Source organism: Diadema setosum, chromosome 19, assembly GCF_964275005.1.
Source record: "Diadema setosum chromosome 19, eeDiaSeto1, whole genome shotgun sequence".
Classification (NCBI taxonomy): Eukaryota; Metazoa; Echinodermata; class Echinoidea; order Diadematoida; family Diadematidae; genus Diadema; species Diadema setosum.
The window spans coordinates 891,116-914,570 of NC_092703.1; the positions used below are offsets into that span (position 1 = coordinate 891,116).

General features: G+C 39.1%; 2 protein-coding genes across 3 annotated transcripts; one reads left to right on the forward strand and one right to left on the reverse strand.

Moving 5' to 3' along the window:
• The first annotated feature begins 1,903 nt into the window (after nt 1-1,903).
• On the forward strand, nt 1,904-12,994 carry LOC140242870 (zinc metalloproteinase nas-6-like). The gene is made up of 8 exons (XM_072322616.1): nt 1,904-1,982; nt 2,664-2,897; nt 5,289-5,351; nt 5,870-6,073; nt 8,897-9,017; nt 10,063-10,183; nt 10,806-11,124; nt 12,713-12,994. Exons 1-8 carry the CDS (start codon nt 1,904-1,906, stop codon nt 12,988-12,990), a joined length of 1,419 nt encoding a protein of 472 aa, XP_072178717.1. The 3' UTR covers nt 12,991-12,994.
• Nucleotides 12,995-15,277: 2,283 nt separating this feature from the next.
• LOC140242657 (LYR motif-containing protein 2-like) lies at nt 15,278-20,881 on the reverse strand. 2 transcript variants are annotated; one of them, XM_072322414.1, is made up of 3 exons: nt 20,821-20,881; nt 18,334-18,474; nt 15,278-17,102 (listed from the first exon to the last, which is right to left on the reverse strand). In XM_072322414.1, the coding sequence occupies exons 1-3, from the start codon at nt 20,863-20,865 to the stop codon at nt 17,025-17,027; spliced, it is 264 nt and encodes an 87-aa protein (XP_072178515.1). In that variant the 5' UTR covers nt 20,866-20,881; the 3' UTR covers nt 15,278-17,024. The 2 variants fall into 2 exon arrangements, with proteins under 2 accessions (XP_072178515.1, XP_072178516.1); XM_072322415.1 differs by having other exon boundaries at nt 18,334-18,456; nt 20,821-20,872.
• Nucleotides 20,882-23,455: the final 2,574 nt, after the last annotated feature.

The following is a 23,455-nucleotide window of genomic DNA, read 5'->3' on the forward strand; positions in this document are numbered from 1 at the left end:
TAATGATTAATGTAATTAGCTCAATCAGTGTTGTTAAGTCACAGTGCATGTCACTATGCTATCCTACGTCTCTCTGTTTCAAAGCGAGTATCCCATTCACTGTTTTCAACTTTTAATCATTCTATTCAACTATATTTTTTGTCCATTTTATCTGTATGATAAACTTTCAAGTTTGATATTCACTGAGTATCAGTTGGTAATTCATCTTTTCGTTTATCTTTGTATCATACTTATATAATGTGTTCATTTTTCTTTCCCATAACATGGTTGTATACCAACAGGAATAAAGTCATTGTTAGAAAACATTTTCTGCTTGGAAAATTAAACAGTCTGATTCTCTTCCTCCACCCAAAAATTCATGTCTTTATGTTATGTCTAATTTTTTTTTTACAATAATGTCACGATCCTATATAGTAAACATTGTAAATTTGGCTTCCTATTCTTTACACTCTTTGAATTATTCAAAAACATAGGACCTACAACACTGTCTCAGGTGTTCTTCAAATAATCCACCTGCTCTGTTCCACAATCATATTCGAGGGTTATTTATGATGATAGGTTAAGGGTCAAGTATAACGGTTCGTGGCAGAAAATGTCAAACTCGGGGCGGGGGAGGGGAAGGAAATTGTCATGAAAATATCACTGATAACAGGCATAGATAAACCGTACTGGACTCCTATTGAAAAAATGCGCTCCTTTTTTTTTCACTGCGACTTTTTGTTTTTGCCACAAACAATTAGGTTGCCATTGACAAATCTATTTTTTTAAACACTTAAAACATTTCAAACTGTATTGCTATTCCGCCTGTGCTAATAGATCACAGTGCGCTCAAACGCATCGAGAAAATGTTCTTTTTTTGTGTGTGGTAAATCATAAAATCCTGTTGACTGACAATTTTATTATCCACCTATAGCATTATGGGTCTCTCAAAATGTGGCTCATCATCTAAACTCACTATACGTCTCGTTATGACATCATAACAGAAAGACTTTCGCTATAAGAAAAGTATTGTTCCTTTAAGCTTGTGGCTGATAAACTCTCACATGCTGGCTTGTAATTCATCCAGCTGTGTACCTAATACCTACCATTCTATTGTCATTCCGACAGTGATTTGGCAGAGCTTGGGCATATCTTAGTTTGTGTTTTTTTTTCCCTTGGTTACTATTATTTTTTTCGAATAGTGATCGTTATGATTAATATGTTCATATTCAAGTTCAAGTTCAAGTTCGAATTTAATATTAAATTAATATCAATATCACTTTGATATTAATATCACACAATAGCTCTTTGTCGTTTTGAAAATAAAATCTACAAAATGCTACTTTGGGGGATGACGTCATTGAGTAGGCGAAACTACAAATCTTGTGGTATAATGTTGCTAGCCTCATCAATGCAGTTGGTTAACTTGATAGTGGCATTGCTTGAAAGCAAGATTTGCACCTCAGTATATAATAATCCCCTCAATTTCGACGAATCGTTTATAATGATGTCCACATTTCCTATACGAACGTGATTGGACAATAGCTTGCTGTTTGTGTGTGCTGGTATTCTCTGCCCTCCCTTTATTGAGTCCTTTCCTCTGTTATATCTGCACAGACTAGAAACTAAACAAAACATCCCGTCCCTTTGAGCTTTGACCTCCTCTCTTCTCCAAACCTGGACACAGCAGGGCAAACAACGGTCACGAAAAATCCCATCAAAAACAGCTGCATATGAATTTGAAGTATGTACTAAGGCAAACTTGGTAAATCGCTCTTTTTCAACATCATCGTTTTCTCCATTGAGAGGGACTATCGCAGCACGGTTACACGTTTACTCTGGGTTTGCGCTCGTAGCGATTGCAAGTGCAGCCGACTTCTGAGTCTCGTTACTGGAGGTCCATGCTGTTCTCCCTATCTCATAGATGGTTGACGGAGATCTCAAGTCAGACGATGACGTGATCGCTATGTTCGGTTCTGTCACGATGATCATCGAGAGCGTGGGTTTGAAATAGTGCAGTGACATTAGCTCCCTTCGAAACATCAGTCAACGCTTCGAAGGAAGCCCTAACCTAATTTTCGTGGCGATCATTATGTTCAGACGAGTTTCCGGGCTTCGCATTCGACTTTGATGACAACGCGTCAATTTCTCACCAAATTCAAAATACAGCTGCTGTGAGTTAAAGTCCGCATTCAATGAGTCAGGTAAAATCATGGAAACCATAATCTAATCGTCGGGAAAATCCTGGATTCTTATTCTCGAGAGGTAAAAACAACATTTCCCAACGAATACAATGTTCAGGCGAAGAGCGTAATTGTCAGGTGAGAATAGTTGGCAAACCTTGAGCATGACATGTCTGTGCTGCTCGCCGCTAAGAGACTATATAGCATAAATATGACATGCCATCAGTCACAGAAGAGTCAGTGTTACCATCCTGCTTCGGAGAGTAAGCAGGTTGCCAATGTAAACTCGAAGTTCTGAGTGTCATTACACTTTATTCAAAATTTACCGTTGAAATCACTGTGCACCGTTGAAAAGGAATCAAAGAAAACGAGGATTTCATCTTTCTCAAGGATCGTTGTGGATTATCATGATAACTGTGAAGGAGATGGTTTCCTCGAGGAGAGGATGGTTACGATGCCTTCCCGTGAAACACGGACTGCTTCTCCTACCAATCTTGGTAGGCGTCGTCAAGCCTCTTCCAGCAGGGATGCACCGATCTGCCGACGAGGCGTTGGTAGCAGGTGACTTAGTGCTGGGCGTGGAGCTCCACCCGGAAGCTGATGGTTCACACCGGATGGCAAGGGCTGCTCCTGTTGTACCGAGGAGGGGAGGAAGTGATGGAGGTGATGGGCGAGTCTCGGAGGCGGAGGATGATGAAGAGACGGTGGTGAGAGAACCATGGGAGATCAATCAAGGTAAGGGGTTGGAAGAACACCTGCTTGCCTCAAAGCTCGTATTAAATAACATGAAAACTTTTAAGGTAACGATGATGAACATGCATGCTATGAATGATTGTATAAGATAGGGTCATTTCGACAATGACACTTTAACGGGTTACTATCTATAGAACATGCATTGATTACGGTATCAATTATTTATTGATATACTATTCCTTTTTGTCACTGCTACGTGTATCACCATAATGTCAACTGTATTATGCTCATAATCATAATCCTGAACAGAGTGTACTGGTCTTACTTGGTGTACTAACGTATATTGGTGATTATGATGATATTATAGTTTGGATAATGATAATATTGAAACCATGTGCATGGCTTGAACGCATACAGGGTGTTAAAGTGATGTCACCGCCTCTTACGTCTTTCTGACGTGACTTTGGTTTATCTACACTCTACCAAGGACAACATTCGCAACATAGGTGTTATCCTTAATATAATTCACTTCTCTAAGGTTTTCTGTGTCCTGAATTTGAAAAAACAAAACCATGCAGTTCCAATCTGCAGTTATTCCAACAGTCTTGTCTACAGATCCTGTATAGGTTACTAGCAGTATCGTAACATAAATCGGGTTATCAGCTTCGTTTCCGACATGTTATCAACAGCTCATGATCAATGTGTGTTGCATCCATCCGAATTTAGGTAACGCCGACGTTATGACGTCATTGTTACTGACGAAATGCAGGGCCGGCGCAGCGTTTTCAAAAGTGTGGGGGCCCACTTCCGGGTTTCATGAGCTAACAAGCAAAAACAAAACAAAACAAAACAAAACAAAACAAAACAAAACAAAAAACAAAACAAACAAACAAAAAAACACGTCGGCTCATACCTCATCTCTACCCGTCCACTTCCGGGTTCTTCCGGGTTAAAAAAGTGTGGGGGCCCGAAGTGATGACACCTTATGTATTCCTTTGAATGGTGCACAAAAAGTGTGGGGGCCCGAGCCCCCACGGCCCCCACGGTTGCGCCGGCCATGAAATGTCCCTATGAGGTTCATTCACAGACAGTCATATTATTTAATACCTCTGCTCGGTCTTTTTCTCTTCCTTCTCCTGATCATCTCTATATCATTTTCCCTTCATTCACAGCTACTGTCTTCTTCCCACTTTTCTCCTCCTTCATTTAACCTTCAGATGATTGTTTGCAAAGCAATCGTCTTATTTCAACCTTTCCTACAATACATGGGCAACTTTCTGAAATCACGAGGGGGGGGGGGGATCTCTATGATGCTATGATAGGATGTTTGCAGAGAAAGGTTGAGGGCGCCACGCAGAGAAAGAATTGATAGGAAGATTGTACCCCTTGTCAAATGTCACGACCGCGCCGACAGCGGGTTAGCGTGGGAAAGATTAAAGGCCTGTCAACAGTTTGCACAACATAGCGAACTCGACCATAAATATAGGCAAAGTTTGTTTTTTTCATCAATAGGGGGATTTTCTCAGACTTATGTCAAGTCAAACGTACAGAGCATATTGTTTTAATGTCAAGACAGTTTATCATTCCCATCTACTCTTCTTCTTCCCAATGAAGTGGGTATCTTTCTCTTATGGGACCGCCGAGTGCGGTTCATTCCTCACTGAATTAGACCAACCTGGTGCGACATTATATACAAGATGTTTTCCCTTTTGACCCAGGTAGATATGCACCTGACTGTATACTCGGTTATCATGCCTAAGGAGAATGGTAGGGCTCAGCTCTTGGAGATCAGTGATCGTACTAAGAACATATAGCTACCAAATCCTTGTTATGCTTATAGAAATAGTGGCGGATCCAGAGGGGCGCACCGGGCGCGCTCACCCTCTTTGGTTAAAACCAAAGAAAAAAATGGGGGGGGGGGAGGGGGCGTGTGCCCCCCTTTAATTTTGCAAAGGCGCCTCCCCTTAATACGGAACTCCTTGATCTGCCCCTGTAGACATGAAAGATGGATTCTGTTCCCGGCTGCAGCGAGGTCAAGTAAGACCATCGGTGTTCTTTCATTCATATCGTCACGTATGAATACTTCAGCCACTTATCCCTCCTTTGAATTCTTGGAAACACTCCATGACGCAGTGGTTCATTTGGAGAGTGGACAATGCCCAATGCCCACTGACCACACTCGCCACGTTTCTCCATTTATCTCTTTGTTTAGACTAGGCCCCCTACTGACTATACACTTGAACACCATATTTCATTGTGTTGACAAAGAAAGGTGTAAATGCACAATGATTACATAAGATATCTCAAAATCACTTTGAATTTATGTCTGCATTTTCACATGGAATCATACACGAATTAACAGTGCATGACTATTGATTATTTTGACTGCTTTACTTAATCTAACTACATTTATTTTGTCTCATTATTTCCCAGGATTATGTCCACCACCGCTAGCTCATCTATGTCGTATCAGTGTACCTGGACCAAATGGACGAAGTAAGTATGATATTTATGTAACTTTATTCAGATCATTCCTGTAGGCCTATACATACATCTATAATACCATGCAGACGGGGTAAATTGTGATTAAACAGCTCTTCGTTCTTTGAAGAAGAATGTGGCGTTTCCTCGTCGTCAACAAGACGAGTTTATACGAACATAGAGAATTATTCCCTTGCCAATCAATAGAGAAAAACCATGTATGTGTGTGTGTGTGTGTGTGTGTGTGTGTGTGTATGTGTGCGTGTGTGTGTGTGTGATTTGAGCTCAACGAAAGAAGCTACAAAATGTACTTATTAGGTACTATATATACTTTACTTGTACTTTGTGAATGACAATAGTTTTCCATTTTTTAAAATGCTCTTGGCATTTTCAATCCACATTCAATGTTGATTCATAATTAGAAATCATGACAACTTTGAATGAAAGTTGCTGTACGTACCTTGTGACTATTAAAGGGTTTAGAAGGAGGTTATCCACAGCGTCTCCGTGTTTTATTTCTTTCGTACACACAGTGCAAGACACTTTCGTCACGCCTTTCTTCGAAGGCGATATCGTTCTCGACTGGGAAGATAGACGACGTCAGGGACTCGCCAATATGAAGGCCTCGTCGTTGCGTATCCGCGATCGCCGTCCGCGTAGACGCAGGGCAATCGTCAAAGGCAACAATTTACGCTGGTCGAATGGGGTGATCCCGTACACAATCGACGAGGAATTTAGTACGTGGAATTAATGAATCAATGATAACGATGATGAGGATGATGATGATTTTATTTTATTTCATTTCCGTTTAATTTCAACAGGGTAGCCCTTTCAGTTAAAAAAACTGCTCTACCAAGGGGCCCTGCACAATAAAAAGATACAAAAACATATACAAATGTATTCAAATGCACAACGTTACAATCAAAACAAACGTAAACATATCAACCAGATAGCAAAGAAAAAAATATATATGTAACAAAAAGTATACTATGATAAGAATACAGCATGAATAAGAAAAAAAAAAAGAGGAACCGAGAGAATATAAAACGCGAGTTAAAAAAACAACTATAACAACAACAACAACAACAGAACAAATAATATGTCAGCTCCCAGTGTCACAGAAATGAACATAATATGTATTGCACTCTGTTTTTCCTAGTAAAAAATTACAATAGGGTTAAAACTTGAGAGATAAAATTCTACTCTGTTTTTTAAATATGGGAAAAGATGACAAAACTGGCATAAAACGAGGTAAGTCGTTCCAAAGGTTTGACCCTTGATAATGCAGAGATCTTCTATAATATTCCCTACGGGGTGTATTGATTTTTGGTGGGCAAGAGAGTGCATATCGAGTTCACAAATTGACATCACGAAAAACAACTATTTCTTATAAATACACTGGCACCATATCATTGATCAATTTATACATAATAAGATACGTTTGGTATTGCCTCCTTTGTATAATCGTTTGCCGGTTTAATTGTCTTAAACGATTATCTAACCACATTTCAGAAATTGTAAATACATCAAATGGATTTGACATGAGATACTGACAAATGTCGTCGACTTTACCCCTTAAACTTCGAACATTAAGGTGAGAAATATTGAGACCATTATTACACCCAAATATGTTTTCTTCAGTATGATAATTGTGCGGTGGGGACGAGTTTACTGTGGTCCGAATTGACTCGGTCTGTTTCTCATGGGATACATTGAAAAAGGGTAATTCCTGAAAAATACAAAGAGAACAAATCCAATCCTTCTCACTTTGAAAGGTTTTAGTGATACTCCACATTTCACGTGACACCAGTGCAAACATTTAACGCAAAGAATACTATTTTGATTATTTGTAACTGACTTTTCACATAATTATGATACATGGGTATATGTGACTAGAACGAGGGTTCGAGTTCAAAAGTTCAACGTTCATATTGTATAATGAGACGAGGTGTAGTTTAACTTGGTGTGAATTCTCACTTACGCTTGCTTCTTACTCCTTCGGTTTGGTCCAGTTTCTCGATGTCAGCAAAGGACGCGATTGACACTTTCTTGTTGTCGTGTGTGAGAGATGTTATGCGACCGTCCGATGTCCACACTTTCTTGACTCTCTCGTGCTCGCGGAGGTCAGCAACGATACGTTGGCGCTTCGATGTCAGGTCTTCATGGACGTAGATGTTCGATCCTTTGAAGTCCGCTCGTTTTCTGTAGATGGCCATCCTCTTGTTGTAACTCGTGAATTTCATGATGATCGGGCGCGTTTTCGCTCCATCCCAGTCTCTTGGCGTGACTCGATGACTGCGGTCGATGTGAAGGGGGGTGATGTCGATGTGAAGCTTTTCTCGCACTTTGTCAACAATCAGCTGATCGGTGTTTTCGTCCTTCAGCTCTGTGATGCCATGGAAACGGAAACGCAGACAGTTTCTGCGAGTTTATTGTTCCTGTTCTTCACAGATTTGTTCCAGACGATCGATCTTTCCCTGAAGCCGGTTGACAGTCTCGGTCGGTGACGCAACCTGCTGTTTTTGTTGGTGAAGGTCAAGTTCAATGGCTTTGTAGACATCCTGCGTCACCTGCTCCGTGATTGCCGCAACAATAGATTCCACAAGTCGGTTACGCGTGTCGGTCTTATTCAGCGCTGTGTTGACTTGTTCTTGCATGGATGGTATGCATTAGAACCGGGTCAGGTGACTCTAGATCCGATGTTTGGCGGGAATCTCTTTGTGGGTCTTCGGATGATTGACCAGCAGGGCTACCAGATTTTGTACCCCCATTGCTGGCTGCTGCCCATCCCGACGTTTCAGGCGACGCGGTTGAGGACTGTTCGGCGTGATTTTCCTCGTCGTTACCTCGAGATTTCCCCTTCTGTGTTGTCGCAGATTTACGGTTCGGCATGATCGTTTGATGGCAACTGTAGTATCCAATATCCACTGTCAGTGGCAGAGACCAGTTATTTCAGCTCGTGATGACAAAAGAACATGTAATTTCGGGGTAAAATACTGGTCAAAAGAGCACGAAAACGAGTACGTGTTGTCACAAGGCTTGATGATGACGAAATACTGATAATTGAGGCGTCGATAATCACTTCTATAATTTCTCATTGTATTCAATCGTAGGATGCAATACACTGGAGTAGCATCACTGCTATACATAAAGTAGTTTGGTAGCAGCTGCAGTAATGATGGTATATAAGGATGATAATCTTAGTTAATTTGGAGTAGAAAATACTTGTAAGGAATCTATAGACAAGTCAAAACGATAATCGAATTAAGAGTAAGAACGAAGGTCGTGTTCAAAAAGAATAAGAAATAGCGAATTAAGAAGAACAAGACGAGGAAAGAGGAAGACATGATTAAGAGGAAGAAGAAAAGGAAATAACTAAGAAAGATAACTGCAGGTGACATAATGAATAGCATAACGTGCAGTCACAGCTAAAATGTCATATATGTTCACATAGGATTATTATGATTACTTTATATAGCTTTTTACGTAATGTATACATGGATGAGGATGTACCTCATGGTCTTACTTATATTAGTTTCATGTCCTATCTGTGTTTGCAGGTAATGACGTCATCAGACTACTCAAGTCGGCCATGAGGCACTGGCAGAACCGAACGTGTATCCGGTTTGTTCCGAAGAAAAGATCCGATCGGGATTATCTGCGATTCGGCTATTTCCCCGGGTAATTGTTGTGAGTTTTAATTAGGAAGCTGTAGAAGAAATGAGATAACCTGGTTTGATCTGAAGGGCTGAAGCGTCAATCCGAGTCATGGCAAACTATTTCCAATACGCTATAGAATAAGATTGCAACATGCACGCCTAAACTTGCCGGATAACGTCCGACGGAGAGTAGAATATTTCATCTTTTCGCCTCCTTTCGCATGCTATTCTTCAAGTTGTCCGTTTCTCGCACGCAAAAATTATGCGTACTCTGTCTGGCGATCAAGGCCCGTTCAATCAGGCGGTTTGTTCATGTACAAAACTCGGAAATGACTCCATCGGAGAAACGCATCCTTTGGTTGTGCGGATGTTATACACTGGTCTTGGTATCCATGGTAACTGCACTTTGTTCGTTGATGCCCGGCTCCTTAGGGAAGCTCAACAGGAAAAGCCTGACACTTTGTTTTCTTGTGTTTTGTTTGTTTATTTTGTTTCTCTGTTATCACTTGTATTGCTTTGCAAATGCCGAATAAATGATGATAATAATAATAATAATGATAAATGCCCCCAGCGGAGACTGAATAGAATAGGGGCCGAATTATTGCTGCTCCCTTGTCCATTCGTATTGAAGATGAACGAAGACGACTTTTATAATCGGATGATTTTCTTTCGAAAAGTTAACAGTGTCCGATAAACGGTTTCTTAAAAATGTAAGAATCTAGGCGTAATATCATAAACGTATGTTCTATACTATACGTATACTTTTCATTGTCTTGTGCAACGTTAGTTTTATTTTTTTTTAAGCCATTCTGAAAACTATAAAGTAGGAAAGCAAAATGTAATTTTGATATTCGTGCCTAGTTAATGTTGCATCAATTAATTGTATACACATTGTCATAGACTTTCCTTCACATCAGGGCTCGTGCATTTCAGTAATGATGACACTTAACACAAGAAGACAAGTAAAAAAAAAAAAAAATCTTTGCTTTGTAATTAGATGATGATGTGATCGGAAAATGATGCTTATGTTTTTCGTGCTTCTTTGACCCCCCCCCCCCCCCACCCAGATGTTGGTCATTTGTAGGGAAACATGGCGGTGAGCAGCTGATTTCCATGGGTCCTGGGTGTAGTGTGTTTGGAACAATCGTACACGAGCTCGGCCATGCCATCGGCTTCTGGCATGAACAGGTAAGAAAAAAAAAAAAAAACTCGTGCATGATATCAAAATTTGACGAGCTTTCTAGTTTATCACGGAATTCACTTAGCTTCACTTAGTTATTTGTCCATGGTTTATTCATTTACACTGACACGCGTGACTACGAGAATAACATCTTGATTGTGAAAAGAGCAACAATGCATCAAAGAACTTACGCAACGTTCTACGTTAGTTTTCAAGATTGCTGATGAACCTATTGACGTGAACTCGAGACTAGATGCGTATTGTCTTCTCATAATAAGTTCATAAATTGGCGGATTTAGAACGCGATGGTCAAAGCAAAAATTACACGAAAGGTCTCAGTGGTTGTACCACTCGTTCTCTGCTGTTTGTTGTGGAATGTTTCGTCATCGCTTATCAGCCGAAAGCTTCCGCTGACAATGTGGTCCATGATCTCTTTGGTACAATATGAGGGCGACAAAATTACCACATTGATAGCCCAAACTGTTGCTAAGTGACGAAATCCAGCGTCAGCGACATTGCAGGTCACTTACTCAAATTATTAAGGACTCGTGTACATTCTGTTATTCATTGAAAATTATCATTCAATGGAGGTTACTCGCTATCATTTTAAACCTGGTGATCACTCGACAGGGTAGACGAGATCGAGACATGTACGTGCAGATCGTACATCGTAACATCGCCCCGGGAACGGAGGAGAACTTCGGCAAGATCGACGCCGTGAACGTGACGTCACAGGGTTATCCTTACGACTTCGATTCGATCATGCACTACTCCTCGACGTCGTTCAGCACGAACGGCAAGCCGACCATCAGAATGAAAAAGAAGTATCGCCATGTGCTGCCCTTGTCGCGGCTGGGTCTCCACGAGGAGGGCTTGAGCGATTTGGATGTCGCGCAGACCAGAAACATGTACCACTGCAATCAGAAGGACGCGAGGAAGAGGAAAGGAGGTGACGTGTGGTAGCCTTAAAGCATGCATGACTATTGAAAATATATTAAAATTGCTATAAAACATTTGAATTTGTTGACGAAGGTCATTTTCCGCGCTTACGTGTGCGTGTTGTTTCCCATGTCGCTGTTATTTTTTTGTTCTCGTTACGTCACAATACACGCATAATAATAATCATGATAATTATATACCAGTAATCGTTGTAGTAGGTGTGGATGTTGGGCCAAAGCTGGAATTTTAGCAAGGCTATTATATAGAAGACCATATAAGATACTTCAGGAATATTATAATATTCTAACGATTTTGGCTCGTCATTGTATCCATCGAACAGAGTTCGGAGGATACATGGATTTGGCCTTGTCGCGCCGCGTCCGCGTCCGTCTTATACATGAAAAGGTAAATCCAATAGGGTCTGCTTGTGAGCGCTCTACTGGCTGCAGTTCTTCTTCGATCATCTTCAAACTTGGCATGAAGGTGTATTATGATAAGACAAAGATGCCTATGGTTTCTGGTGATGGCGCCCTCGCTTGTTCCATTTTTATACATGAAAAGGTATATCCAATAGGGTCTGCTTGTGAGCGCTCTACTGGCTGCAGTTCTTCTTCGATCATTTTTTTCGATCATTTTCAAACTTGGCATGAAGGTGTATTATGGTAAGACGAAGAGGCCTATAGTTTGTGGTGATGGCGCCCTCGCTTGTTCCGTCTTTATACATGAAAAGGTAAATCCAATAGGGTCTGCTTGTGAGCGCTCTACTGGCTGCAGTTCTTCGATCATTTTCAAATTTGGCATGAAGGTGTATTATGGTAAGATGACGAGGCCTATTGTTTTTGGTGAGCGCGCCCTCGCTTGTTCCGTCTTTATACATGAAAAGGTAAAATCAATAGGGTCTGCTTGTGAGCGCTCTACTGGCTGCAGTTCTTCGATCATCTTCAAACTTGGCATGAAGGTGTATTACGATAAGACGAAGAGGCCTATTTTTGGTGAGCGCGCCCTCGCTTGTTCCGTCTTTATACATGAAAAGGTAAATTCAATAGGGTCTGCTTGTGAGCGCTCTACTGGCTGCAGTTCTTCAATCTTCAAATTTGGCATGAAGGTGTATTATGATAAGACAAAGATGCCTATGGTTTTTGGTGATGGCGCCCTCACTTGTTCTGTCTTTATACATGAAAGGTAAATCCAGTAGGGTCTGCTTCTTGATGCTGTGGGTTCGGGGGATACATGTGCTCGGCTGCGCGACCCGCCGAGCACGAAATTTCTAGTTATTTATCCGCTTTTGTGCGAACCAAAATCATATGACCCCCTAACTTGATGATGATGATGATGATGATGATGATGATGATGATGATGATAATGATGATGATGATAATGATGATGATGATGATGATGATGATGAAACAGCTTTTATAGAGGGCCATTTATCTAGTAGAAACATTCACAGGCGCCCGGCTCCCAAATTGTGTCACACATCATTCACAAAGTTGCTGGAAAAGATAAGTCTTCCGTTCAGATTTAAAGATCTAATTTCCATTACAGAACCGCCCGAGTATTAGTGTATGATTATTTTGTGTCAATCCCTTCCGTCACAGATCCATGTTTCCAGAGCGAGGCGGGAGACGGTCGTGAATACCGCGGAGATGTCGATTACACGGAGAGTGGCGTGACCTGTCAGCGGTGGACATCGCAGTACCCACACGAACACGGCTACGTCACGGACGATGATGAGCGAAACGAGAGACGCGGCATAGGAGATCACAACAAATGCCGAAACCCTGGAGGGAGACGGGAGCGGCCGTGGTGTTTTACCACGCTCAAGAAAAAGATCTGGGAATACTGTGACATCAAAATCTGTTCGACTCAGAATTAACGGAGGAGTGAATGGAAGCAGGCCTACATACTATGCTCTTCATGACTCTTTAACGAGTCCTGCGTTTGACTAATTTGCATTTGTTGCCACGGAACTGGGGGAGGGGGAGGGGAGGCTATGGGCTGCACTTAAAGAAAAAGAAAACGAACAAAAATTGAACAATGAACAATGACATAAACAAACAAATAAACAAACAAAGTAACACATGACTCCGGAAGGTTCCGCCCGGAGATTCTTGACCCCGCATCGGCCCGCGACCTCTGCGTTGCACATTCTACAGCTGAGTAACATCATCAGGGGCGGATCCAGGGAGGACCGCAACCGGCGCACGCCCCCCCCCCCTTTATTTTTTGTTGAAACAAAAGAAATAAAAAGAAAAAAAAATGGGGGGAGGGGTGCGTGCGCCCCCCTTTAATTTTGTAAACACGCCCCCTCTTTACGGAATTCCTGGATCCGCCCCTGATCATGAATGCAATGTAGGCCTATCATAGCTTCTAAGGCGTGAGATAATGAAGAAAACAAGACACTTCACGTTTTTATGTAGTCATTCAGTCTTTTGCAAAAAGTAAGGAAACAACTGTGTCAGCTGTGGTCCGAATATCCCGTTGCTGCAACAATATTTGAATCATCAATATTGAAATCGTTCATCTTTACCTTTGGTGGGGCCAATCTCCATGAATAGGTACAATTGTACTTTGTATTATATACGTGTACGCACACAATAAAAAGGCCGATGGATCAATTCAGACACATCACAGCAAAGGTGCATAAATGGCGTCTTGGCCAATGAAAAATTTGTTTTGCCGCTCGAGCCTTGAGACGGCTCCGTGTTCTCATCCCATGTATGGATAACATGGGAGGGAGCTATACATGTATTACAATTTGTAAGTTATTTGTACGTTCATGGGAACACACGCAACCATAGTAGAGCTGTCAACTCTTTGTGAATACAATGTATTATCATTTGAAAACACCTTTCATGGAATAGAGGGGGGGGGGGACATCTGCAACGTATAAAATAGTATGCATAGAAGTGTTTATAATTCATTTCATATTCTGAAAGTATATTGTATTCTGTAATTATTATTATGCAGTTTTCAATTAATTGACTAACATTTGAAAAACACGATTCAGTAAACTTTCCGAATAATTCCAAGGTATGTACAGTAAAGTTTTGAATTAATTTTCTTTAACGTTTGACATGAGTGTTGTCACGTAGAATAATGTGAGCTACTTGGCTTGTAGCGCAGTAAGGAGGCCAGTAGAAGTACTCTCCCAGTGTGAAACAAAAAGGAATATCAATCCCGGAATATCCAGCTATGAGGTCGATGTCGGTGATATGACTGGAACTCCTGCTTCCGTCAAGTCATAAGAAATATACCCAACTATCAACTAATTAACTTATCTATATAATATATAAATATATATCTATATATTAACTAATTAACTTATCTATATAATATATAGATATATGTTAATTAGTAATATATATAATATATATAATTATATATAATTACAAAGCGTACCTCAGATGGACCTTACATTGTACATGCCTCAGAAACTTATATTACGAGGTCTATTGCAATAGTGGGACATGTCCTTCTAAAGTTTAGACCAATATTTTTCAACATAGAACAATTTAAATTGGGGCTGAATTTAATACAAAAGACAACCTAAAAATAAAGTCCACATAATGTGCCTTTTTAAAGCAAGTCCATCTGAGTTGGGATTTAGGATTATATACATATGTAATATACATATGAAGAGTTTGTTTGCAAAAACCGATAAGTCCATATTTGTCAAATGGAGATATTTGCGATTAAAGGTCAGGAAAAATAAAGAGAATAATAAGAAATTTTTTGCTTCTTTTGACCATAACTTCAAAAATATACCTTTATATGTAGTGACCAATATATCATTTGAAAGGTATTATTTTGTACTTTATGACAGAGACCATACTTCAAAATCTTCAAAAATGGACATAAGTTTTTGCAAACAAACTCTTCATATATACACCATATATAGATATATTATACGTGTATATAAATATATATATATATATATATATATATGTAATATACATATGTATATATATATATATATACATGTATATATATATATATATATATATATATATATATATATATATCATACCAAATAGCTACAGAGTAATTTTTCTGATACATGATATTTTGCATATTTGATATACATATACACCTTGTATGTATATAAGTACACTGAACTGAAATGTGCACATGTGTATGCGTGTGGGTGGTATTAGGGCAAGTACATTGCTGACTGTCAATTTTTAATGATAAAGGCATCTTCAGGACATTTTTCATATATTTCTCACATTTTAAGCACTTCTTCACAACTAAAACTGAAATGATCAGACTGCAGTTTTTTAAAAAGACATCAGTCTAAGCATCATTAACAAGATTTCAATTAAAAACACATAAAAGTGTTTTATAAAATAGTTTTAAAGTGTGTAGGTCTTTATTAGAACCCAAAGACTATCATTCCTTGGTTAATTTTCAGGTGTATACTATTCTTTTAACCTCACTGACTAAAAGAAATAGAAATAGAGAGAAAAGGAGTACAAACATATTTAAGAATAACAAGCTTCTTTTTGTGTGAACCACAAACATATATATGTAAGAAAGCATTAAGTAGACAGGACAAATAATCTGACTTTGAAATTGAGAATACAGTACAAGTGTATATGCAAATTACGACAGAAAAGGGATCTTGTACAATTAATTCATTTGCCATTCTTTATTTTTTTCAAAGAAAAAAAACAAGTTTTCTTGTTTGCTTGACATTCCTTTGAATCATAGCATAAAACAGAAATGCAATTTGGATTTCCCATTTCATGTGTACATGCACTCATTCTAAGTCTGGAAAAAACAAAATGAACAAGCAACTTACAAGGCCTATGAGAATGCATGCATTATGAGCTCAGATAATAGAACAGAATTCAAGTGGTCCACTTAACTTTGATAAAGACATGTATTTATCTTGCAGTGTAAATCTACAGTATTGTGAACACTCCACTATGGTAAAAGGTGTATACAGTGGATAGGGCAAAAACTTCAATGGCCTTTGTTGTATGTGAGAGAAAGTTGGAAGACCAAATTTTCATTTGTATTCATAGAAAATCTCTTTAAAATATTGAATTCATGTGTAAGTGCATTGCACATAAATGACATTAATGTTACATTTTCTACATGTACTACAAATATAGTACATATTACTATCAATTATGCATCATGACTTGTTTTGTTGCTGTGGCTAAATTCTTCCAAATGAACACACATTCTGTAACCAGTTTTGTCATTACAGTATACAAAATATTACACTTACAAAGACATAGAGTTTAAGATACCATAAGAACTCCCCACATTAATACCTGAATCTGATAAGTTTGCATAATAACAATGACAATGAGGATCATTACTTGATCAAGAATTTAAACATGACTAAAAAATAGGTTTGCTCTCTTCAAAAAAGCCACTCATGGTAGTTTCAGGTTCTCCAGTTTTTTTGTGTCTCCCAGCTCCATTTCTTGAAGTTTGGGGAATGAAACCACCAGAAAACATAATCACTACAGCTGGCATCCACCTGGTCCAGTATCAGCTATCCCTGGGTTCTCAATACCATAGTCACACACAGGAGGCTATCAACAAGTACATGTACTGCCTTCACATGTACTCTTGAGATCTCAATCAGATGTCATTGTAAAACACACCCACATGAGACTTTCAAACAAACTGGGAAGTTCATGGGCATACTACTGTAGTAGGGTACAGTAACTCTCAGGCTACAATCAAGTCAATTTCTCACTTTGTGCCAGTGGTTGTGTAATGAAGTCCAGTTGAAGGTGATATTGCACCCTTCACCAAATCAGATATCATTCCATTTCATCCACTGACATCCGAAAATGGTCATTTTGGACCATTTTACACCTCATTCCTGTGAGTGATGGGTTAACTCAAGTGTCCAATGAGCACAGTAAATCTGGCCACTATCCTTCGTCACCTAGTCATGTTCACAGTCTTTTGGAGTTCCCTGAGGGACTGGCGGCCTTGTGTTAGAAGCATCTTAATCACCATCTATTACAACAAGAGGAAGAGGTTGAGACATTCAGAAAAATAAAATATCTTTTACTGTATGTACACTCCTGTTACGCTGGTCTACAACACAACAAATACATGTACAGTAGTAGCATTTTGCGGACATATGATAGCTTACAGATTTTCTTCCCTAATTTGAAAACATAATGGGAAGAGACTGACTGGTATTGATATCTTATGCTGGGTGGCATTAAGTATTTCTTGGCAACCGTTTAGATGTAGGCAAGAAAGCAACTTGTAGAATCTCACCATGGCAGCCGTTTGGGGAAAAGGAGGCATACATTGTAAAGGCAACTTCTCAAAAGATGGTTGAATACTTTCTTTGGAATAAGAAGGTGACATATGTGTATTGTATCAAAACCTTACAGGTGCATGGTGGTCTCAAACAAGAAATCCAAACCAGTTGAGAAGTGGTCTTCTTGCCTTCTCATCCTGAACAAGGCACCTGTCCCTTTGTGGAAAGGAATGTTGAATTGTGAGTTTGGAGAAGATGCCTTTTTCCCTTCTTTGTTTGTTTCAGAGTTTTTAAGGTGGCAATAGCTGCGTTTGCACTTTTAAACAAGTTACTATGACACCCATGTGAGTTGTGAGATGTTGCCTTGTCACTTTCTTGTTATTGAGGAAAGTCTTCAAAATGGCACCTTGACATGACAATTTTCAGTCCATGTAGAATAGACACACTACACATCAGTTTTTGCACTAACATGAATCCACACTATGGAGACTGGCAAGATAATGCCACCAAGTTCTTCAAGATCACTCGTACTGTCTTGATGAGATGGTTGTCGTAAAGTTCTGTTTAGCTATACTGTAACAGCTAACATTCCATTGGCATCCATTCACTGACCATTTTGAATTGTATCAGAAAAATCTGTTGAAATGTGCAGTCAATACTATAACATCTTGCATGAAAATTGTATTTGGGGGCTATCACTGATATAGACAGTAAGATGGTTTTGTGCTACAAAATACGTATGAAGAAAAGATGCAGGTTGTAGCAGAAATATATGAAATGAAAGAACAAGCTGTACATTGTATGAATATACACAAATTATATTCAAAGATGTGTTTTATGCGTCATATAGAAAGAGCACACATTTTCATTCGTTTTTTTTTAATGCAAAAGGGTGCATCTGTGTTTAAAGATACAATAATGAATATCAAAATCATCTACCTTTAAGAGTTATGTATTCCTTAAATCATTTCCTACCTCATTAGTGTGATGTTTATTTCTCTTAAACTCCTCTCTGGCCCACGCCTTGACATCTGATCTCTGGGCATCATCAGGCATTGCACGCAGAGCTCTCATCACTTCACGGTACAGGGATAAAACCTGCTGACGAAGCATGAACTGGGTACAGACAGAAACAAACAGTGATGATTGCTTCTCACCCCTGACATAAGATAAACTAATGTCTTCTTTGTGTCTACCAATGTGCCTTGATTCAACCTACTGGCACGTCTTTGATTATAACCCTTTTCAGGAAACAACAGCACTTTCCACAGTCATTTGTTTGTAATGTACTGTGGATGCCATATTGTCAGTAAACTCTGTTTCTACTTTCATCAAAACATACACTGTACTTATCACTGGAGGTAAAATCTACATACATGTGTACTTACATTTCATTTCCAACGTAGACTACACTGTAGTCTTACTCTACAATTAAAACATCATGCAAGCTTGGAATAGAATTCTAAAACAACATAAGACAATCAACTTTTCAGTGCCAATAACAGAAGTTAATGTACACATAAAAAAAGAAGAAAACAAAATTCATACCATGTGACTATGACTTTAATTGAAATCAGGTCCATGTTTAAATGTACTAATCCTGGCAAAAGAGCTCAGCGCAAAACGAAGAGTTTTTGTTGTAGAACCGTGCTTGCAGTTGTATAGGCCTACCTACACGTACATGTTGGTACCGTATACGGCATATTTCGCTGGTCTAAATTTTCGCTAATTGGGAATGCCCGACGATTTCGCCAGTGGTTACATTCGCGATCGTGTAGTCTTGTACTGAATGGAGGAATGTACATGCCTACATCACATCCACACCTGATTCGGGATCAGTTAATATTTTTGTGTCTTTAATTTTGCGAATAGCACCTGACTTGCGAAATTCACGAAAATAAAAACCTCACGAAATATTCGGCGTGTACAGTATCTCAAATAAAAAACACAAAGCAGGCCTACTGCTAAACTGTGACTGGATAGCATCATGCGTGATGTTGAGCATGTACAATGTAGGCACCATCTACTGTATTACTGTATTAGGCCTACACTGTAAAAGTGGAAATTTTCGCGATGTTGAAATTTTCGCGCATTTTTCGCAACCAGAAACTAGCGCGAAAATAAAAGCCCGCGAATATTTTTGCTTGCCATATGTTCCTGTGCATGACGTCTTGATGCCGCGGAATTAAAAACACGCGAAACTCTTCTGACCCAGCCAAGTGCAAAAAATTAGTCGCGCGAAAATATCCACTTTTACAGTAAGCTGTTATTTTTGCATACAGATATTTTCGCGCATTAGCGGGTCACAGACATTTTCGCGAGATGTTGTTTTCGCGAATTTACACCTTTGCTATCTTACATGCATTGTTACCCTAGTGCATGGTGACATTTTCACGTGTTTTTAAATTCGCGATCCAACTGTTTTTCGCGAAATTCATGAAAATTAAACCCTCGCGAAAATAACCGCCTAGACCTATAAACAGTTAATCTTTGAACGTTACACAGCAGGTACACTGTAGCTCTTGACTTTTACTTTAGCTTGACCAAACTAACGATGCGACAAAAACTGCACTTTTTATAGACCCAGTCAATTAGTATTACACATAAAAAGGCTCAGTAGTACTAACCATGCTATTAAACTATACGCCCACTAACACACGTTAGAATGTGGTGATGTTGTTTCAAAGGCAAAATCGTGAAATAGGCCCCACCGCAGTGCGCGTGCACCCATGCGTTAGCAAGCAAGGGTAGGTCCTAGGGTTAGGGTTAGGGTTAGGGTTTAGGGTTAGGTAGGGTTGTATTTATGGTTAAATTGGCCGTTAAATTAGTCGAGGGACATTAGGGAGTCCTTCTGTGAAGAAAGAGAGTACGAAAGATGCTATGCTGTGGAAATCGGCCCCACCGCTGTATCAATTTCGCGTAAACGCCGTTTGGTGGGGCCGCATTCATGAGTATTATACTGTGGAAAGAAGCCCCACCGCCGTGCTTACCTACCGATGAACGCCACACGGTGGGGCTGAATTCACGAGTAATATGCGAGCCGCCGTAGTATTCAGTAGTGACGGACACGCAGTGGTGGGGCCTATTTCACGAGTATGCCGTTTCAAATACGTAAAATGTCGTAATTCACATGGATGATGTGGATGTAAATTTACGTGGAGCATGACATTGATTGTCATCGTATGGCCATGTATATGGGCCTATGCCATGCCATATATACCCATGCTCATGCCAATTGGTCGTTATTTTGTACTCTGTTATGAACATGACATGAAAAGGCACATTGTGGGACTAGCTGCAAAACACACGAGAGCGAAAATAGAACTTGGGATTGGGGTATCTAGTTCTGGACGAATGAGTGCATGAAGATTAGAATATAGAATGGAAAATATTTACTAAACAGTCATATCAGATTAATTCAGAGGCGGTAAAATACGAAAACAAACTGCGTTGAACTCATACCTGCTTCAAATTCATAGCCGTAGGAGGGATCCTGGAAGCTGCCATTTTGAATAGATGACATAACCACTCTGAAGAGGGCGCCCATCAAAATGCTGTCCCAGGTGATGAACCATTGTATCATCCATCAAGACTGGTTGAATTAAATTCAACCAGAAAATTTTTCTTATTCTTCTTATTCAAAACCGTGACCCAAATAGCAGACTCATTGACTATCAATACTCCCACCAGATTCGACAGCGTGAAAAATGGGATTGTGCTACAGGCGGCCCAAAATTATATGTTCAATTGGCATTAAATTCTGTATTCATGACATACAAGGAAAAAAGAAAAAAAAAATCTCTCCATATCAGGATCAGGTCACACCAAAAGAAAGAAAGAAACAAACAAACAAACAAAGAAAATTAGAAGAAGAAGAAGAAAGTAAAAAGGTCTTCACATCTTTGGCTGCCAATTCTCCCCCAAATTTGGCTGACAAGCAAAACAAAACAAACAAAGTTATTATTACTATCATTTATTCGACCAGGTAAAGAATATAGGATACATTATCATAAACACAACAAACATGAAACAAAAACCAGAATGAACATTACAAAGGAATACACTGTAAAAATGTACATGTTAATGAAACCAACAACAACAAATAGGTTCTCATTTCTGGCCATCAACTCTGTCGACAAATACAAACGAACAAACAAACAAAGATGCGTACTGATTTTCGACAAAACATAAAAAACAACCAGAGAAAGAAGAACCTTTCAGAAGAATCCATCTTTTGTGACAATTATCAACTCAGCTACCGAAGATTCCGTACATGCCATTGGCCTATTTTTCCTTTGAAAGTTCAGCAATATTCTACTCTCATTTCGACAACTTTCTAAACTGTGCAAACTATAGATCACTGCATGTTTATCATGTTTTTATTTTTGTCTAATATATAAGTTACAATATAAGTTAAGTTTATTTAAGAAAAGGCTACCAAGGTCTTACCAAGAGACTTGTGTGTCACAGAAATAATTCTGACATACTTTTGTTGACCTTTGACCTCTTTCATGGGTTCTATATGAAAACTATAAAAATAGTAAAGCATAAACTATGAAAAAAAAAAGCGGAAGGGCGGTTTTGGGTATAGTTTAGAGAGTAATCTGTCGGACGGTTTCAGGCAGTTCATTTATACTTATGGGTTACGCTAGAACTACATGCAGTATAAACGAAAGTCACAATTATGTCATGCATAATGCTACTTCATGCTGAAGCGTCAAAATTTGTGCCAAAAAAGCATAATTATGCACATTCTAGTAACGTTGAATCCCATATTCAATGTCATAAAATAGCAAAGCGATATATCTACTTTTGATGCAGCTGTCAAATACGCCATTGCATTCTCCTAGTGAGCAATGGTAATTGAGACAGAGACCACTATTGAATTGAATCTATTGTCAAAAAATCTGAGCTATCATAACTGATCGAATTAAGATTATTGTTTGTTTGTTTCTTTTTATTTCAGTCTGAAATATATTTCATCATGCAGATTTGAATACTCAAGTGAGATAAGCTGTTTAGAATAGAAAAGACAAAGTGAAGAAAATGCGCCAAGTGGCCTATCATCAGAAGAGACAAAATAATAATTTTCGCATGGTTTTCCATGGGGCACGGTTTTACAAAAGATATCTACACTCACGAATACAATAAGTTACAATATAAAGAACCTTGAAAAAAATCCCCACACGGATCCATTATGGAACGGCACAATAATTGTACTTATTGGACAGCATAAGATTACATAAGATTGATACTCTGTCATCAAGTTCACAAGCATGGCAAAATAAGACATAGAAGAATAAAATAACTTTCCTTGGTTTATCAATATATCTAGAAAGTCTAGAGTATTAATTGGCAGTGCAAGGATTTCTTCCCGTATGATCTCAGGTCACCGCATTATAATGTCATTGATCGCCTTATCTTTTAGATAGGTCTCAAGATGGTTTGAATTGCCGCAATTACTTGAATTAAATTGATGACAGAAAATAAAGGAAAGATGCGTTAAAGGCATTACGAAAGAGCATGAAAATAAAAGCAAATTATTGCTTACTTTTTCTTCGGTAAAAGTTATTTTCATGAGCCATCAGAAGGTACTAAATGTTGTTGTTTTTTTCTATCCTGAAGACGATAAAAAGAATACTTTCTTAATAAAATCCTTTAACGGAAACTATAGTACTCACTTATTTTTTTTTTTCAGTCTTAAATTTTTGTCACTAGCCCAGACCCTCCCCCTTTGACAGACATGTACACGTGATGATACAGATCATTGTATTTATCTTACAAGCTCTTTGGAAGTATGCCCACTGCATGATCGTAATCTCCAAACGGAAACAGGTAGTGACAGTTACTGTTCAACCAACGCTAATAAGAAACTGCAAGCAAAACTGACTTCTGAATAACGAGCCGCAAAAACACATTTATTTTGCTCCGTCATTACGATTATCAAAAGTAAGAGCATCATTCACACTTACGAGATGGCCTGCCAGAAAGTATCACCACAGCAACCAATTTATTCTTTTCTTTTCCGTCAGTGCACTTTGCTCGCGTATGGATATAAGACCTACTTGTGTGTGTTTGTGGGTGTATGCGTGTGTGC

Excerpts from the sequence above, each read along its gene's own strand:
- LOC140242657 (XM_072322414.1), bottom strand. The coding sequence starts at position 20,865 with ATGGCAGCTTCCAGGATCCCTCCTACGGCTATGAATTTGAAGCAG. Across the intron at positions 18,475-20,820 it reads CGGCTATGAATTTGAAGCAG|TTCATGCTTCGTCAGCAGGT; the intron begins GTATGAGTTCAA and ends GTCTGTACCCAG. Across the intron at positions 17,103-18,333 it reads ATAAACATCACACTAATGAG|ATGGTGATTAAGATGCTTCT; the intron begins GTAGGAAATGAT and ends TTGTTGTAATAG.
- LOC140242870 (XM_072322616.1), top strand. The coding sequence starts at position 1,904 with ATGGTTGACGGAGATCTCAAGTCAGACGATGACGTGATCGCTATGTTC. Across the intron at positions 10,184-10,805 it reads TCGGCTTCTGGCATGAACAG|GGTAGACGAGATCGAGACAT; the intron begins GTAAGAAAAAAA and ends ATCACTCGACAG. Across the intron at positions 11,125-12,712 it reads CGCGAGGAAGAGGAAAGGAG|ATCCATGTTTCCAGAGCGAG; the intron begins GTGACGTGTGGT and ends CTTCCGTCACAG.